The following is a 20,524-nucleotide window of genomic DNA, read 5'->3' on the forward strand; positions in this document are numbered from 1 at the left end:
ACTCCTCAAAGCGCTTTTCCACTACATGTCACATTCACACACTGGTGGCCGAGGCTACTGAATGGTGCCACCCGCTACTCGGTGACCATTCACTCACACTTCGATGAAAAACCACCTGGAGCAATTTGGGGTTTAGTAATTTGCCCAAGGATACTTTGACATACGGGCTGGAGGAGATGGGGATCAAGCTGCAGATCTCCCAATTGGTGGACGACCCGTTCTACCTCTGAGCTAAAGCTGCCCCCAGTGAGGTTTTATATTAGATCGAAATAGGCCTTATTCATCAATCTATCTGACGAACCAGTGCAGATCTGAGCGTAGAAATCGTCTTTCCATATGGTTCGCATGTGATTCATGACATGTTCTCATTTCACCAATCACTGCCCCAAGAGACGTAATATGGTCAAGAAGAGAAACTTCTTTAAGCTAGAAATAGAAATGCTGACGTCCCAGGACCAATTTAACCAACCGGTTCTATTTGGCAGCCTGAAAAGTGGCATAAAAAGAAGTCGGAAAAACGTAGTATGGAACGATAAATCACTTCTACAACAGTCAAACTCAGAAATGGAATATTTAATTTATACTTCCATCATTTGTACCGACCTATGGCCTACATGTATTCATAATATCAGTCTATATATTATATATTATTGATATTTCTATTATATTCATATAAAAGCTTGTACTAATCTAAGGTCTGCTTTCAATCCAGGCATAACAGGTGGCGGAGGAAACAAAGACGTGTCCAAGCAGGAGCTAGTAGTATTCAAATAATTACACTGTTGCAGGGATTATTTATTCCTTTGTCGTGATGTTTTAATAATAAATTATATTAACATGCTAAGGTTTGTCACTGAAATGTCTCAGAAAGAGCTGGGCATGAGTGGCATTCATCCTTCTGTCAGCCTGGAGTCAGTCCTAAAGAGCCAAGTAGCTGCCAGCTGTGATAGAGAGCACACGTCCATATGGTGACCGTATATTTATAAGGTGATTAATATGTGGCTGTGAATACTTAGACGCCAGTCACAATACAGTCTAATGACAATTCTCCAACTTAGCCAGAGTTACTATGCTGCATCGCATATCCACGCTGACTCAAACCAGCGTACACGAGTTAAGACTTGTCTTCACATTTTATTTTAGCCTCTGCTCAGGTCTACATTGATAATGCAGAGCTTTGTGTGGTAATGACTGTACACAGTTTTCTGTTGTACGTTTGTTTCAGAAATAAGGGCCACTGTGTCTCAATGTGTACACTGTCAGCAAACGGTGTGTGTGTGTTTGTCATCAAAGTCAATCAACACTCATTTACTGCATGTAATCCATATGATATCTATAGTGCCTCCTCCACTGGCAGAAAGCAGAGTGCCAAGGATTAGATGTTTAGGTTGGCAATGTCAATATTAATCCAACTAAATGGGCCACAGGAACAACAAACAAGATTGGTCCTAACAGAAAAAATCCACGGTGATTTCTCAGGGGAGCGCAGCATAATGACATTAATAGACTTCATTTGATTGTATTTAGCGCATGTTGTTTATTTCCCCTCGTCGTCTTATCAGATCATTAATAGATACAGAATGCAGCACAGAAACACAACAGTGCCACTCAAACTAAAAGCCACAGTTACAAGAACATTACCTTTTAGGAACTTGAAAGCTACATTAAATGATCTCTGACTTTATTGACGTCTATTGGGAGCGAAGAAATGGGAACATCAACAAGTGTTTGGTGCAGCTGCACAGATATAAACCTGTAAAGACGTAATTAAAGCACCTGACAAAAAACACACGTACATTTGTCTAATAAAGACCATTTTGCTCTCAGTGTGTCTCTTTCCTTCTCTTAGATCGTGGTTGTGTTGTGTGTGTGAGAGAGTATTTCACTTGCTTTGCCTGTGTGAGTGTTTTCCCTCCAAAAGTGTGTGTGTGCGCACGCAGGCCAGTGTGTGAAAGTGACTCGAAGGCTTCTGTTTCCTCTCATGTGCATTACACTCACTCACTTTGGCAGCAGAAAGGGAAAAAAAAGGCTCGCTGTGGCACACACTGCTGGAGGTCTCTCCAGGGGGTGTACGTGAAACACACACACACACGCTGAAAGAACACACGCACACAGAAACACACGGGCGCCTGCCGTCCCCCCAGCCCGCGCTGCTTTGATGATGCGAGGGAGGCGTCGCAGCATGGGGGGCACCATTAGAGTCAGGGACAGACGGGCGAAAGGAGACGACTCATTGGTCCTGACTGACAACTTTCTTGCTCTCTTCTTTCTTTTCTTCGCTGATTAAATGTGAGGATATGTATGTGCGTGTCATGTATCTATTTATGTGCTGATGTGAAGGTATGCGTGTGTGTGCTGTGCTTATCCAATTATTTTCCGAATCCCATCTAAGAGAAACGTCTGTCGCTTGCCATCTGCAGAAGATGAGGGTGGCAGACATTAAGGGAGAAGATCAGTGATGGAATTCACATTTTTGCACACATGCAGCATGAAGACGCGTACATACAGGGCCAGTTCACATTAAAGGTGAGTCAGTATGCAGGATTAAGGGGGGTATACTGGCAGAAACGGAATATAATGTAACAAGTATGTTTGCTCTAGTGTAAAATCTACTGAAAATAAGAATCATTGTGTTTCGTTACCTTAGAATGAGCCGTGTCTATCTACATTAGGAGCAGGTCCTCGTATACGGAGCTTGCCATGCTGCACCGCCATGTTTCCACAGTAGTCCAGAACCAACAAAACAAACATGATGAGGGCGTCGGAATACAAACATTTTTTAAACTGAAACTGCTTCATTAGTTTAGTACCTAAGGAGAGTTATCACATTCATCTACAGCTGTCAAAGACTAAATTACACAAGCAACAGGCCTGTTTCCATTGTCATCCTCCGCGGTGGCAAAATGCTAGGTTGGGTTACATACAAAACTAACAATATTAATAATAAAAAAAGGAGAACATTGTATTAATTTTTTCAAGTCTCTATTATGAGAGACCATTTGCTAACCATTTATTCAAAGCTTGCTTAAAAACTTTTCCTGCTTTGATCAGTTTCAGGGAAGTTTATTCCATTGCAGTCTTATATTAAGTTTTTTCCCATTGAACTTTTGAATCTAAAAAGAATAAAAAGAATGAATGACATTATTTCAAACTAAAGTTTAAAACAATGGTGTGAACAAAAAGGGCTGCAACTTAAAACACTTTTTTAGTGTCTTTAATGGAGCAACTCCTGCGAGCTAGTTCAGGCGGTCAACTCGAGCGGCACGGATTCACACACACACGTCATACGTCACTCTCCGTATGTCATCAACAAAACACACCCTCCAAATTTAAGCTGCAAAATCTTCCCAGCTTTCTCTTTGCATTGTCTATGCTGCTGCTGCCCTGCATCTGTACTGCTGCTTGCTCTTTCAGCCCCACCTCCAAACCCAAGAATCCACGTGCAGGCTCTGGCTAACGGAGAAAATACTTAACCATCACTCCTCGATATCTCATGGAAACATATCTGCAGGGAGCAATGAGGCTGGAGTCTAAACGCCAGACTCTAACTATGTTCTGCTATTTGAGTTGTCTGACTGAACTGGTTTAAACTTTTACCCAAGCTTACGAACACTTTGGAGACAGAGAATTCGCGACGCAGATGGTAAGGTGGAAACCTGATTGTGGAAACTGTTGAATATTTTTTGGCACACGCCATTTCTGGCTTTTGTTCATACGTGCATTTTTTGTAGGGATCCTGATAAACCAGGACCCCTGGTCCTCTGCGGATAATTTAGTTCAAGGTAAAAACCTCCTGAACAAAGAAAATTAAAGGAATTCTAATCGGGAGAATTTTCAACTGGTTGCAATCTGCAGTTCTCACCACTAGATGCCACTAAACCTCCCTAAATCTAACACACTGCTCCTTTAACACATACCTTATCTTGCACTCTTTGACCTGTGAGCCATTAAGAGGAGATAAACGATACACTTAGATACAAGAACACAATATGACTCAACATTTTCTGTGGCATTGACAAATTCAGACGCTAAACATCTGATACAAATCATGATCTGTTTTGTTTAAAAAGTACAATGCGCCATATCTCTCAACAGACAAGAGGAATGAAGAGAAAATGGAGAAAGATAAGCAAAGGACAGTATCCTGCAGGGGTGGAATGATGAATGATTCATAAATGACTGAGTAAGAGAGGAGGGGAGTTATTAATTATTTTGCTGCCTCTGGTAGAGGATGAACATCTGCACACGGGCAACTGAACTTCTGTCCAGAGAGAAAGAGAGAAAGTGAGGAGGGGGGGATTGAGAATGAGATTGACAGATTTTGATATCTGAAAACCCCAGATTGCTTTATGGGGCCTTGTAATGAGAGAGAATCACAACACGGTGGACATTTTGGACAGAGACATTTATGAAAACCAAACAAAAGACAAAATTTCCAACACCATCATCTCCCACTGCAACTTGTCCCCCAGGCCGTTGCAGTGAATAACAATGCGTTCATAGTCAACTTGCCTTGTTAAATGGAGTCAAGAAAAAAAAAACACTGCTCAAGGGAAAGACCTATACCGATCACAGTCAAGGTTAAAAAAAGTATATTCTATAAACCCTCCACTGAAGAGAGAGGGGGAATGTATTCCCACGAGAAGAACATGCGGTTATTGTCCAGAAACCCTGCAGCATAGATTAGAGGTCTGTTTCTGCGCATCTAATGATGGTCAGGCCTCTGACATTAACACACACATTTGCAGACAAGCACATAAAGTGTTGGTGGGCAGCAAAAAGTCTGCAGGAAAAAAAACCCCTGTCCACTACGACAGCTTCTCAAACTGTTCATGATCTACTGTTTGCAGAAACATGTTCAGTACACAAAGATCCAACAAGGCTGCCAGACACACTGGCAAATATTATTAAAAATGAATGAATTAAAGCAAAAAAAATGGCTGTCATGCTGACATTGCCCCTCAGGCGTCTGTGTGTGTGTGTGTTTGTGTGTGTGTGTGTGTGTTGTCGGGTAAATATTGTCAGAGTGGATTAGATGTCCAGCGCTGCGTCCAGATGGGTGATAAGACCCATTCTGCAGCCACCTTCACGGCCAATCACCATCAGTGGTCTGTCTGCATACACACATACAACCCTCATTATATACACACACCCACACACACAGTCACTCTTCAGACATGCTGAACTATCTGACACACAAAGACATCAAAACAGAGCTACACAATATCCCATGTGCACACACTTAAAGCTATAGTAGGTAACTTTTCTAAAACTTAAATCTTTGTCATATTAGCTGAAACTGTCACTATCACATAATTCCCTCATGGCTCTGTGTTCATATGCTAGTCACTCCCATGAGAACCTCTGTCATCTCTGATGTGTTTGCGAAACTCCTCCTGTTTTTTTGGGTCCAGAATTTGCCTCTAGTACGCTGACAAATAAGCAACTGTTATGGAAGATTTCAGACAGAGCATATGTTCTGTGGCACATGAAGTTAGCCTAAAAACAAATAAGCTAACAGACTGACGAATGGAACAAGCCCTATTTCTACTTTTTTTCTCAGTGAAAAGTTCAACGGCATGTTTGGCTAGCTAACACTGGTAGCATGCTAGCTGTGAATCATAAAGAGTGCATGCATAGTGGATCGTATGTCAAAATATTTGACAAACCTGACAAGCCAACAACCTAACTTATTGGTAGTCACGCATAATTGGTCCTGTTTTTGTCTCCCTACAAAAACACAGCCTTATGGCAAATAACTACCACTTAGTCCTTTAGCTTGATGTTAACACATAATGGGAATTATCATTGCCACGCTAACAGAAATTAGCCTCAAGATGGTGATATTATATTAACAACTCATTCACTTTACGTCACATGCTTAACATAAAACGACATATGCAAGGAGTATACTACCTATGCTCTGTGAAAATGAACTAATGGCGGCTGACTTCTCTTTGTTAGCTAAATATTATTATTATGATTCCAATCCGCCACGCTTCCATCCCATGACCAACAGGATTCCTGAAATAATGTCAGCGTGTACTCTGTACTGCTCATGCATATATTCCACAAGATTGGACAGCGAAAAACACTCAAACATAACTTTTATGCCATTTTTGCGGTGGCATTTAAATCAATCTGTAAAGAGATGTAATTCCTTGTGTTGAACACCAGGAACATATTTTGTTTACTATACGGGAATATGGACACAAAACTGTGTCGAATCGAGGTATATATCCTGACAGTTGTACATTAGACAGATTATCTGTGAAAAAAACAATCATGTCATACAGGCCCCTAATCTCATTTGCAAGAATCCGCCTGAACAAAAACAACCAATCAGAGCCAGAAAGAGTCTCTTAACACATGCTTTGACTCAGTCAAGCTCAATATCTTAAGCTTCAGGAAGACCTTCGCCAATCCCTCTTTTGCTAACGATATTGTACACAGACAAAAAAACAGAAGGAGACCTGAAAGCAAAAGTGAAAGCAAGCTTTTCATGAAGGGTCTTCTTTTGTTTACTTGTGCAGCACAGCATGTGCATGAGCAGTGACTGACACTGCCTTAGAGCCTCCGCCGTGCTCTGATTGGTTGTTTTCATTCAGGTGCAGTGGCAAATGCCTTTAGGAGCATTAGGAGGAGCCAGTGGAACTTGATTTTTTTCACAGGTTACCTGTCTCGTACTACTGTCAGGATATAGTGACAGTTTCATCGAGCATGACATTAAGATATTATGTTTTTTACAAAAGTTACCTGCTGTAGCTTTAAATTTATTTTTTATACTTCAAAGCACAACAATGTGTATAACTACACATCCAGAAGGATTAAATCACACAGGAAGGTGACCAAACCAAACGTCCAGTGAAGAGATTACGCAGCTATGGACCAAATCTATCAGACCCTTACCACTTGAAGAAAAGAGAGAATAATGTTCACAGTACCAGGATGAGGAAGAAGCAGAAGAAAGAAAAGAAGGAAGAAAAAAAAAGAAAGAAAAAAGAAAGAAATACCAAGACAGAAAAAAAAGTAATATAAAGAAAGAATGAAGCAGGAAAGTCAGAAAGAGGAATGAAAGAATGAAAAAGCAAAAAGAGGGAGAGGAAAATGAGTTGTTCATACCTGACTGCTTCTGTAATATAAAATCCAATTTGGAGAGGCATAGACGTGAGGCGGGGGGGGGTGGAGGATGAGATAAGGTGGGGTCCTTTCTCCCTGCCGTACCCTTGTCCCATCTTACACAGTGCATGTTTGTACACTCACACGTGTGTGCACGCGTACACACACACACACACACACACACACACACACACACACACACACACACACACACACACAGACTAACACCCATGCCAACACACGTAGTCCGTCATCAGCTCGGCAAACACTAAATAATGAACAATACGGAGGCTGTCCCAGCATGATAAGTGACTGCCCTATCCTTCCCATTAGTGCCACCCGCCAGAATTAATGATAATTATGTCACGTCCCTTCCCGTACTTTTATTGAATTCTTATCTATGAATAAACGAAGAAAGCTAGTGTCGGAGTGAGAGGGGAAGGGAAGAGTTTAAAAAGAGATAATGACAAAGTCAAGCCCAAATAAGAATATCTGAAAATTCTCATTTAATTATTTTATGTCTGAAAGAGAAGTTGCGATATGGTACAGCAAAATAGTGCAAGTTCAATGAGCAATCAGAGGTCTGAAGCTAGAGAGTTGCAGCAATTGCTGATAAGGGCTGAGGCCCTCTCTCTATCCCTCAAGGAAAGGTGCATAATTTACCAGAGCTCTGCCAGAGGACCGAGATACTGCAGTGAACACGGCTACCTTTCTCCAGAGTACTGTAACACAATAACTGCAGAGGTGAATAAATACAATACAGTACAACGAAGAGCTGTATAAATAAGTCACATCTACATACATTTTATAATCAAGTGCAGTGACAGCTGCAGATTTTGATGTGTTGAAACTGAATCCAGTGCTGTATATGAAGCTTATAAGTAAAAATTACAAACAAAATGGATGTCAAGACGCATAACTCAGATCTTTTACAAAATCTTACTTAAAGGAATGCTATGCAGAATTATTGGTTACTCTTTGTAAATATGCATGCCAGCAAAAGCGAAAGTAAATTCTGTATGAGTCTATACATTTTTATTTTCAGGAAAATCCTACAGAGTGTATCTTTAAGTTAAAGTACATAAGTTTAGCATAAAAGTATACCTAAAGTGCCAAAAGTAAAAGTCGTAATTATGCAAAATACCCCATTTAAAAATAATGTTTTTATATTACTGGATTATAATCATTGCTGTATTAATGTGATCCTCACTTGAATGTTGCAGCTGGTAAATGTGGAGCTCATTAGAGTTACTTAATGTACTGTATCTGCATGGTAGCGTGTGAATTTCCCCCGGGGGGATACAAAAAGTTTTGTCTCAGTGTATAATATTGCATCATATTGTATTTGTTGATCATATTTTGGATTATATATTAACCTGAATATGCAATTTCACTACTAACTAAACTTATCAAATAAATGTAGTGAGGTAAAAGCCTTTGATATGTAGTGGAGTAGAAGTATAAAGACGCAGAAAAGGAAAAACTGAAGTACGAGTACCACAAGTCTGTACTTCAGAGCAGTAGTGAAGTAAATGTACTAAGTTACTTTCCACCACTGTCTAAATGCAGATGTCTGTCTGCAAAATAAACTACAGATCTCTGACATCTGAGTCTTTTTCAAGAAAAGCAGAATCTTCAAGATCATTGTCAAGTTGGATAATAAATTACATATCCAACTCTAGAAAATCAGCTCGATGCCTTTTTTCCAAATATGCTAAATACTGAATGAGCTTATTAGAACGACATAAACAACACATTAAATAAAGATTACTAAGAAATGAAGTCTGTTTGTAGTGTAAGAATTTGGGGGAATGTTTTATACTGCACATTTATACTCTAGTTCTGAGAGTAATTACTCTAAATTAATCACATACATCAAATTAAATTCAAATAAACTTTGGCAGATTTGTTGTAAAGCTGCTGGATTTTGGACGCAATTGTCCCTCTGTCCTCTACCACAGAAACTAGTCTGCAGTAATTGCAATCCATTTTGCAAAGGAGTTACTTAGGCAGTCACAGGTAGACTTACTCAGTTTGAACGTCTGGTTGAGGGTGGCTTGACAAGGCTGGCTGCTAGCACTAGCATCAGAGGCCGTGCTAGCTCGGACCTCTGGGTTTTCTGCTAAATGCTTTCCCTTGAGGTGATATTTCAGGCTTAAAGTACTCTGATGGTACAAAAAATTCCTATCAACAGTTCCATGTGGGCGTTTTTTAAATGTAAATGTTCCATTCACGGGGGCCAAGCAGCACCATCTTGTCTGTCTCCATCATGTGACAAAGCCACTTTGGCTTTGTCATACGTTAATTTTTTAACGTATTATTGTGGCAGTCCTAATAAAATGTACAGTGACTGTCAGTCAATGTTGGGCTGGTGGTGAGTGTCTGTTGCTCTAGTTTTTGAGGTGTGTCCTGCACCATTGACACTAGTCGGCCCTTGTCGATGGTTTTTCAGCGTGTTGAATAGGCAAGAGATCACCCTGATTGGCAGTTCAGCTCAGTGCACGAGAAAGGAAACAGAAGTGAGGAAAGTAAACAAACAGCTAAAGTCAAGAGGATTTGAAATCAAACCTAAATGGTTATATTAGGTAAGATGTTTTTTAGCCATTGAGCTATTTAGCAGAAACAGTTGATAACTGTGTTATTGTTTACTCGTGCACAGTAAATATCCTTTGTTCTAGCAACATTGGGTTGTGTGCTAATGTGCTAACTGGCTAACTAGCATCTTGAATCTGTCCTGTGAGTCTTCAAGTTTCCTTTCTTGAATGACGTATACAGACTGCTGCTGCCTGCTAGTATGGAGAATTATTTCCTCTCACACTGGTGCAAAACGTTTGTGCTTGTTGGCTATTGGTGTGTTCAAGTGCAGCTTCTTGGGGGGAGCCCTTGGCTGTCGTCGTCATCACATGTTCTTAGATGTCTGTTCTAGGTCTTAAGAGTCCTTAATGGGAGCAATAACTCCTTGATTGCACTCATATGATGTTAATAAAAAGATATGGACTTGAAGAAGAATATAACAAGATGCTAGAACCATTATAAAAAGATTAATATGTTCTAAGTGATAATGAGGACAAAAACATTACTGTTAATGATTAGTAAGTAACAAGACCTACACAGAGACAATGTGTTGGATAGAAACACACACTCGCACACATACACCTCGTTTTGATCAGTGATTAATGATACAAAAGTGATGACTGAGCAGGGAACGTATGAAACGCTTTTGAGAGTCCTGATTAGGGCAGGCGTTTATACACACACACACACACACACACACACACACACACACACACACTTACGCAGGCAGAGCCGGGGATAATGAGTGTGTGTGTGTGTGTGTGTGTGTGTGTAAAGTGCTCTTTGACAACTCCAGTGGAGAAGGTAATGAGTGTGTGATAATACACTCAAACTAGAACTTAATGAGGCACAGGTAAGGAGTGTTGCTGAAGCTAAGGGTGAGAAGACTTCATACACCCCTGACTGTGACCCTCCATAAACCATCGAGGCTATGTTTTTTAATCTGCGGTGTATTCTGATCGATAACTGCTTAATGACCTGAGAGACTAGTAGCAACGTCTCCTGAAAAAGATGTAATATTGTACTGTACTATAATACACCAGTTAGAGGAGGATGTATGGTGTCCCAGAGGCTTGTTGCCAGGTGCTTTCAGGGGTTTAAGCATCACTAAATCATCACACTCCTGATATCTGTTGGATGTGACGTGAACATATACTCAGTTTTCTCCTGAATAATAATATCACTGGCAGCCATGAAAGCCTCTCTGTCTGTGCCAAAGTGGAAAAACAAGAAACTGAGGGAGAGAAAATGACAGGGAGGATAATCTAATTTTTGGTGCAATGCAACCATCCGACAAGCAGAAACCATGTGTCAAAGAAAATAATCAGTTTTTCACTATGCAGAATAAACAGCAACAGATGTCTGCGTTGGCGTCAGTGTGCCGAGAGTAGGCGCAAAATTCTTACTGCATATGTCAATGTTTGTGTCAGAAATATCTCAAAGTTTTTTGCTTAATTTAATTTCATCAACAGAGTAACACCTTTGGAGACATGCAGTTAGAAGGAACAGGGTTTTGGGTGAGTTGGGGAGAATCCAGTCAGTTAGGTGATAAATACCAGCACAGCACAGTCTGTCAATCACTTTGTACAGACTATGTAGTGATGTTACAGCATCTTGCCTCCATGCAAAGATATGAGAGCTTAATTATGCATGGAAGTGTGAGACCTCAAATACTGGTCCATCTGTTTTTTCAACACACCTTTTCCAGTGTCAGACTTGGGGCGTCTGCTTTCGGCAATTTCTGTAACTTTCCGAAACAGACAATCCAACATTCACACAGTGATTTTCCAGCTGTGTCGAAATGAGAAAGAACACAGGGTCTGAACTTCTGTGTTTACAACTAGGGCTGCAACTAACATCTATTTTAATAATGGATTAATATGTCAGTTATTACTTCCATTAATCAAACTTCTTATATTCTTGTACAACGCTCTATCAAACAAGTTGTAAATAAAAGAGCAAATGCATGCCACATCAAGAATAAGTACAGACAAGGCCACTATGATAAAAAAGTTAAATTAGATAAATAGACATGGGGATGCAGGCGTGAGATAAGAACAAAAGGGAAATGAAACTAATGTATATTTGATCAGATTTTGCTCAAGTTTCTGGTCTATGTTATGATGCATGGCATGGGCTGTGGCAATATTTCCTAAAGTGGGGGCAGAAGCCAATGCCACGCCTTGTGTAGCTCTTGTGCTGACTTACAGAACATCCTCTCCTTTGTCTCCAGAGCAACGTCCTGTTGTTGAAACAACCCCTCCACTCAATTAGGTGTGCCTGTTTTCCTGGCTGTTTCTGTTTCAGGATGCGGGCCAAGGTAGAGGGTCGTCTTTACCTCGTGAGCCACACCTGGGCCAGTGTGCTTCATGTTATAAAGCTCACCAACTTCCATCAGACTTCCCTCTTCCCTCACGGCGGCCTAAGAGGAGGGTTGTAACAAGTGGGGGCTCGTCCGGCACAGATTGTCTCTGACTAATAGCATTATACAATTACATTTTAATCCAGTTTTTCTCTGATCTAATTTCAGCTAATTAACGTTAGCTAAATCTACTGTCTTTGGTACATTTGTGTCAGTTTTGGTGTTTGACAATCACACGATAAAAGGTTAATTTAAAAACAAATGTCTGACACCCAGTGACAGGCCCCCCATTTAATGAGAGATTCATTTCTATGTAAAGATTCTGCTTTTGTGTGCAGAATCTTTAGGTGAAGATTTTGGTGTCGAAAATGTTTTGATTTCTGTTTGTAAACACTGAAGTCAGAATAGCATTGAAAAATAGCGTTTTATGACGGTATACAGTCTGTGTGAAGGTGGAATACATTGGCCAAAATGCAATCTCGGAACCCATCAGCTATTGTCTGACAACTTGTTAGCTTAACGTTAGCTTTTTTTGATAATCTATGTACATCCATGTGCAAATATCAGTTTGTAGAGATTAGCCAAAATGACTAATGTATGGAAAAGGAAGCCTTGGCTCGGATATCCACTGGCTGCACCAGGTCAGCCTGAATTATTGGCCCATCAGATAGAAGTCTTAAGACAGATACCGATGGAGTTTTGAGACTGAAAATGGATCAGCATAGCTAGGTGTTAGCTTTATCAAGCATTAAGTTTAAAAGAGCTTTTTTAGGCACCCGGTGGCTACAATGAAACAGATGAAAAACAGACGGGTATTTCTGTCCCCAAGATTTTTTTTAATTAACCTGTAATCATGTGGTTTTTATTTCATTGTAATGGACACAGATCTGTTGGAGACGGCAGATTAAGCTAACGCTAGCTGAAAAGAGGTTGGCGAGATACTGTGGTATGACATAATCGTATGGGCATTTTGAATATTTCATGCTTTAGTCAGAGACGATCTAGATTGATTCCTTTATTTCCTCACAACAGAAATTTGCTCTAGAAACAAAGAAGACGCCATTATTCCCTGAAAGTCATCACATGCGCTGCACAAGGCGCAGCATTGGCTACTGACCAGTTGTTGTTCCAACTTAATCACACTGATGATATCGATGAAAAGAAAAAAAAGTGTCAACTACTTCCACATCCCAAATGATGCTCCTGCTACTTACTGGAAGCATGAGGCAGGTTGGTGAAGAATGTCTTGAGGCGACCAGCGAGCCACTCCATGCTCTCATGAACGTTGGCCAAAGCCTTCAGGTCACTGACATCCCGCAGGATCTCATTCTGGGGGATTAACTTGTCTCCCAGGTTCCCGGTCAGCACCTCTGACTCCTTAGCAAAAGCCGCCCTGAATGATGCAGAGTGTGGGATGTAAGAGTTTGTGTGGTTAGAAGGACTGACGCAAAATATACTGTTGGCAAAAAACACACATTATTTGACCATTACTCAAACTGCAAACACTTTATCAAAAATGACTGCCATAAAAAAGTGCTAGGACAAATAAACGTCTGATGACTAAGACGCATGAACATGAAAAACCCTATAATCAGGCGAACGTATTAAGTTATCTGCAGAAAATTACCAGTTATTGGTTTGCTGGTTGGACTCAAAATGTCCGGTCTGCAGAGGCAGTGAGTGGCTTACATAAATGCTATAATAGAAGCCAATTTTCATAAAATAAAACATAACGGATTGCTGAATGGAATAGGTGTGCAAATGTATGTGTTCATCTATTATTAAGTGTGTTTATACTGTGTGTGTTTATTTGAAGAGGGAGAAAGTTTTATAATAATCACATGCTTATATGCACAGTGACATTGGGCTGAATTAGGGCAGTAACCTTCACAGCAATACACAAATGTCCAAACTAGATAACAGAAACAAGACACAGTTAATGGGATAAAGGGTTGATAACTAAGTAGATAGTAAGACAGAGAGAAATGCCAGGAGGAAAGGAACACAAGCATAACTGGGTATCATTAAAAAAAAATTACACTACCAGTACCAATGCCAGTACCCTTTAAATGATACTGATACCAACAGAGTACTTCATTTGATACCTATGATGTGAATGGAGTGGTGCCTGGTCTAGCAAGATGTCACAACATTTTGGTGGCATTTTGGTACACCGAACAGCAACAGAAATTTAATTATTGGGTTAAATGACTCTCTCTCCTGACCTTCTCCAGGGTGATGCATTGCAGCATTTCATGGATCCATTTATTGTGAGTCGGAGGGGCAGCATGGGTCCATTTAAGGAGGATGAGTCTTCAAGCAAGTAAGGAAGAGAATGCAATGATGTGCTGTGAGGATTTAGACATGCCATTGGTGGGGGAGATGTCGAAGAGGACCACAAGGGGCTCAGGTGATGATCTGGCCTATCATGTCACCGATTGTTTTAAATATTGCCGACCAGTATTCCAATAGTCGTGAACAGGATAAAAACATATGAACATAATTGGTGGAGGAGCCTTTACACCTATTACATTCGTCTGTCCTGTCGGGATAGATTCTGGCCAGCCTAGCATTAGTGAGATGGGCTCTGTACAAAATTTTACAATGTAGCAGGCCATGCCTTGCGCATATAGAAGAAGTGTGTACATGTTTTAATATTCTTTCCCAACACTCATCAGAAGGTGAGGTCCCAAGGTCCTGGTCCCAGGCAGCCCTCAGGGAGATCAGTCGGTTCTGAGACAGTATATTAACGTAATTATAAACAATTGTTATGAGGCCTTTTTGTCGGGTGCAGAGAGATAGGAGTTGGTCAACCATTGTCTCTGGAGGGCAGCAACATAAATTTAATGGCTATCAACAGGTTTAATGATAGAGCCAAGCCAATTCAGTGTTGCCTTGAGTTTGTTGGGACCGGCTCGGCGTTGGATGTTAGTCGCTGTTGCTGCGTTAGTTTGTGCTAACTGGGAAGTTGAACTGACTAGAAGCACTTTACTAGAAGCAGCCACAATTTCTGAACTGACAGGAAGTTATTCCAGGATCAGACTCCCAGTGCAAAAACAATTGAATGCAGGTATCATTTGACATATCGTGGAGCACTGGGGTATTTCAGTCTATAAAGGCCCTTCTAGGGACTGGTATTGGAAATTAGCTGTACAGCTATAAATGCTGTGACACTGCAATGAATAACTGTCAAGCGATTTTCTATGCAGAATAGAAGTGGGTATCACCAGAGGCCCCATAGTACAATTTTGTTTTGATACTTCAGTCACGATACATGCAATTTAAACATTTTGCGATGACATATATTGTGATACATTGCGATTTATCACCTTTTTTCAACTGTAAATCACATCCCCAAAGTAAATTTTGTCAGCATCTATTTAATCTTATATAAAGATAAAGTTTTAAAGATAAAGTTTCTCACTTTGATCATTTTTATTGCAGCAAAATGTACCTAGTGGACTGAAAAACCAATTGATTTTATAATTCCAGTAGGCTACCAAAAGTTTAATTTGTGTTTGTAACATTAATAAAATCGATACTTGGCGTCCTTGTATCTATACAATATTGCCACACAAATTTTTCACCCCACCGCTAATGCATACTGTATTTTTCCCTATCAAATAAACATTACATGAAAATGAAATGATACCTCAAAGATACCAAGTCCCAATACCCAGCCCGAAACACAAGGAAGTTGGACACAGTTGGGCACAGTGTTAAAGAATTTAAATGACAGTGACTTTAAAAAGAGGGAGGTGTGAGTAGCTATACACTCAGTGGGAGAGAAAAACAACAGGTGATGAAGAATATTTAAAAGTGCAAAACAAACAGACGGCAGAGGTTTACAGGGTGGAAAAACAAAGACGTAGAGATCAAAACCCCCCCTTTTCACTATATTCGCAAGTGCTTGTGGTTTTGGAGGGATAATTGACTTTAGAGACTGGCAGGAAAAGATGGGGAGAGAGCGAGGAAGCTGGAAATCTCTACACCACAGTGCTGTAAACACATGGCATGCAGACCGGCCTCCAGTGTCACCAGGATGCCCATAAGATCAAGATGAACAAATGGATAAAAAAAACAACACACATATTCTCTCGTTCATACTTAGGCATGTGTATTAATGAGGCTTTATTGACGCACTGAGTTGACCGTCGTGCAGAGGCTAATCCCTCTTTCCTACTAATGAAAACATCTACGGCTCTCAAATCAAACAGCCTTATGGTCTCCTTTTTGCTATCTCTGAGCTCTCATAGTGTGTGTTTGTGCGTGTGTGTGTGTGTGTGTGTGTGTCTGAGAGAGGGAGGGAGCGTGCACACAACAGATTGACTTTCTTTGGCCACATAACCAATTTATTTATTTACTTTTCTATTCCGCTCCGATGAGCTCCAGTGTTCCCTGAAGAGTGCGCACATTCAAAGGCAATTTCGATAAGACTGCCACCCCCCCTCCTCCCTGCCTCCTTCTGCTCTCCTTATATTTTCCTATTTTGTTCTTCCCTCGTTTCCTTACTTCCTTCAGATAGAGGGTGTTTAAAAAAACAATCGTGACTTATTTTACAGGTGCATCTTAGTCAACAACAGAGGGTTCAATAATACGGGAATAAAGGAGCAAAGACGAAAGGGAGGGATTATTTGCGTGATTGCTCAAGTGTGGTGGTGTACGTCTACTCCTCCTTGTTTGTGCGTGTGTGTAGTGTGCACGAACATGTTTTCCCTACTTGTTTGAGTATAGCTTTTTTTTTTTCATCACAGAATTATGAATGTGCATACACATGGACATACGCATATTTATATAAACTAGTGCATATGTCTGTTGTGTGTTTTCATGTGTGTACCGAGTAAAGTCCTCTTCATCCTCCCTCTTCTGTCGCGTCTGTCTCGGCTGAGCCATATTTGCCCAGTTCGGAAGCGACTGGAGCAGACGGCTGATGTCCTCATCTTTCGACCAGGAAGCACTGATGGTGAGCTTTTCCTCACACTGGACTATACCCCTGAGGACAAACAGACACATAAAAAGCAGACAAACTTAGACAAGTTACAAAACATATATATTTGTCTTTTACTGCATGTTACCACGCTAAAATGTTACAGTCAGCTGTTGATGACATGCATGTAGCTTTTTAGTAAGGCTAAAATGCTAAATGCTATCACCATTATTATATAACAGAGGCTGAAGGGAATTCATTCCTTTGTTTTAGAGATATTCGGTCATGAACTGAGGTGACAGAGCCTTCTTAATAGCCATCCCCTCCCTCTGGAACTCTCCCTAAACACATTAGAGACTGCAACTGCTGTGGTCTCACAAGTCCAACATTCAAAGTGTTCTTGGAAATCATGGACGTCCTGTCCTCCGGGGAAAGGGGAAAAGGATCGTCCAAATTGTTACCATTTCAAAGTTCAAAAGCCAGCATTTGTGGTGGTAAGGGTGTGTGTTAGTGCCCATGGCATCATGGGTAACTTTGCATCTATGAAGGCAACAAGAATGCTTAAAGGTACAGGTTTTGAGGCAACATATGCTGCCATCCAGACAACGTCTTTTTTAGGGGATGTTCATGCTTATTCCAGCAAGACAATGCCAAGCCACATTCTGCATGTTACCACAGTGTGGCTTCCTGGTATAAGATTGCAGGTGCTGGACTGGTCTGTCTGCAACCAGACCTGTCTCTAATTTCAAATGTATGCTGCATTGTGAAGCGCAAAATACAACAGCGCCCCCGAACTGTTGAGCCACTTAAGTCGTATGTCAAGCAAGAATGGGAAAGAATTTCACTTTGAAACTTCAGCATTGAGTGTCCTCAGTTCCCAAACACCCACTGAGTGTTGTTAATAGAAAAGATTATGTCACACAGTGCTAAATGTGCCCGAGTCCCAACTTTTATGGAACATGTTGCAGAAATCAAACAGAGAGTGAGTGAGTTGAAAAGGTTTTGCAAATCATTGCATTCTCTTTTTACTTACGTTTCACGAGTGTCTTAACTTTTTTGGAATCAGGGATGTATTTCCGATGTAAAGAGCGGAGTCATGGCGACCTAATTCCTGGGCAGAGATTGAAGTCATGCTCCCTCTCTGTTTGTTATAGTCCGAGCTGTGTCGCACTGACTTGCTGACTGCCACTGCTCTGCACAGTGCTTATGTGGTGATTACTGCTGATATCAGGATGGTGTAGTGGAAGTGAACTGCCAACCTCCACCCTTCAGTCCCCACTGGTTAACATTGTTAGCTCTGTCAGCACTGTTGCCATTGTTAGCACTGTTAGCTGCTAGTGGCCAGTTCAGCCACCTCTATATTAAGGACTGGATCACAGACATACTCTGTATTTTGCATACAGCTCCTTTAGGATACTAAAATGTCCATCAACAGACTACCACTCCTCTGGAGCCACGCAGCAAGTGCAGCTAAAAATAAGTGGAGTGCATAATGCTAATAGTCATGCAGCAAGACTAATACCATTAATAGTCAGGTAGTTGAACATGAGCATCTGTAGTGCACTGACATGTAAAGTGGTATTACAGCAGCTCTGATTTGGCGTGAAGAGAAATCGGGGCAGCCTGCCAACATGTATCTGCTTTGTGTGCATATGTCTGGGTTGGAGAAATTGCTTGGTTGTGCAATTAATATCACACAAACACCTTGTACGGGAGACACCAGCAAACATCTACACCTCACACACAGACACACAGACGTGTTCATGCGAACATGCATACGGGAACACAAACGCACGCAGCACACACACAAATACAAATAAACACATTGGCAGCCTCTGTTGGGCTCATCTTTATCACTCTGAGGCCCCAGTGAGACTGAGGCTGACCTGTGACAGAGTCCAGATGGACTCCCAGCAGTCTGTCAGTCCTTTTCCTGCATCCACTGGCTCGTTCATCCCTCCCTCTCTCATCCCTCCATATTCTCTAGCCCCCCACCATTTACCTGGCCAGGTGTCACACGGCACCAGGGGAGCACAGATGGATGGCCTTTCACAGCATCAGTGTGTGTGTGTTCCATTGAGTGTGTTTAAAAAGCAATGAGAACCAATTCAAAACCAATTCCACATTCTGAAGAGTAAACATTCAATGCCGCGAGCCCTTCATAAATATGCACACAAACATTTCCCCATGATTTTCCATAAAAGCTTTGCAGATTGCAACCTTACCTAAACAACACAGATTTATTCCTGCAACATTTTGAATTCTACAGTCATCCTAGAGTGAATAGATGAAGATTTCAGCTTCTACTGCAGGTGAGCTAGCCTCCTCCTTCTTTTACCTGTAGGCTGTGTTGCAGATTTCCTTGTACTCTTTGAGCTTGTCGCAGACCATCTCTAGGAACTGGTTGGAGTAGGCACTCAGGTCTTGCATTAGGCTCATTAGATCCTGGATTGACTTCTCCACCACCACCGTGCTCTGGAGACAAAAACAAGAGGAGAGGAATGAGTGTTTTGTTGGTTTTATTTAGACGTAAAAATGTAGATTTTTCAACTTAAAGAAGAGAAACAGACAAAGTAAGAGACACAGAGAAATAGAGGGGGGATTGTATGCAAGTGTTCAGTCAGATTCAGTCTGCTGCAGTGCCAATGTAACAGGACGGCTCCAACTTCACTTGTCTTATCTGTCACCTGCGGCTGGACTGATGACTGGTGCTGGAGAGCTTGTCAGAAGTTGTAACACTGTATTGCTGGAATGGATGATTCTTTGTGTGTAAGTGAATCAGTGTGAGCGCACATATTTGTGTGTGTTTTAAACTTCTGTGTTGTGTGTGTTCTCAGGCTGAAAGTGAGTGCGTGCGCATTTGTCACAGTGCACCCATCACCAGGAGCCACGGCAGGGCTGTGACAGCAGCCATTACAGATTAGCCACTCCTGCGTGACTAATAGCTGGCCCGGGAACAGCAGAGCGGCTTCACATCCCCAGACGCACTCACACATACACACAGAGAGCAAACTTTTTCAAAACACACACCTTTGAGCAATTCAAGAGCTGTTAAATGAGATTACAACTCAGTACGTTCCAGTCTGCCTGCTCCCAGCACTTAACCAATCTATCCTACATCTCCAATAATAGTGATAACTTGCTATTAGTCTGGTGATAGCCTCGCCGCACTCGCTCTGAAACTCGCAGCGACTACGAAAGCAGTGCTGTGTGTGAAGCAGAGCAATCCCACACAAAGATACACAGAGCGGGGGATCTTAAACATGTGATTTTTATTCATCATTCATAGATTCTTAATATTCAACTCACTATTCTTGCTATGTAAACTTAATAAGAAGTTCCATTGTTTAGGTGTGAAATGGAAAAATTAATAGCTTTGTCAAAGATGAATAAAATGGAAATGATCTGTGTGGTGGGTGCAAACAACTGCAGGAGGAGACGGTTTTATTTTGCCTTTGTATTAGCTTTTTAGTGCTGCCTGTAAGATGTGTAAGAGCCAGGGTCCACACACCTTCTTAAACATCACATTCAAGGACTTTTCT

General features: G+C 41.2%; 1 protein-coding gene across 1 annotated transcript in view; it reads right to left on the reverse strand.

The window, feature by feature from the left end:
- Nucleotides 1–20,524, reverse strand: part of exoc4 (exocyst complex component 4) — a 195,062-nt gene that overhangs the window by 39,131 nt on the left and 135,407 nt on the right. The window contains exons 14-16 of the mRNA XM_049566575.1: nucleotides 19,321–19,457; nucleotides 16,893–17,048; nucleotides 13,270–13,448 (exon numbers count right to left, since the gene is read on the reverse strand). Of these exons, the coding sequence (XP_049422532.1) occupies nucleotides 13,270–13,448; nucleotides 16,893–17,048; nucleotides 19,321–19,457 (472 nt within the window). The remainder of the gene's footprint in view (nucleotides 1–13,269; nucleotides 13,449–16,892; nucleotides 17,049–19,320; nucleotides 19,458–20,524) is intronic.

This window comes from Epinephelus fuscoguttatus, linkage group LG22, assembly GCF_011397635.1.
Source record: "Epinephelus fuscoguttatus linkage group LG22, E.fuscoguttatus.final_Chr_v1".
NCBI classification, from domain to species: domain Eukaryota; kingdom Metazoa; phylum Chordata; class Actinopteri; order Perciformes; family Serranidae; genus Epinephelus; species Epinephelus fuscoguttatus.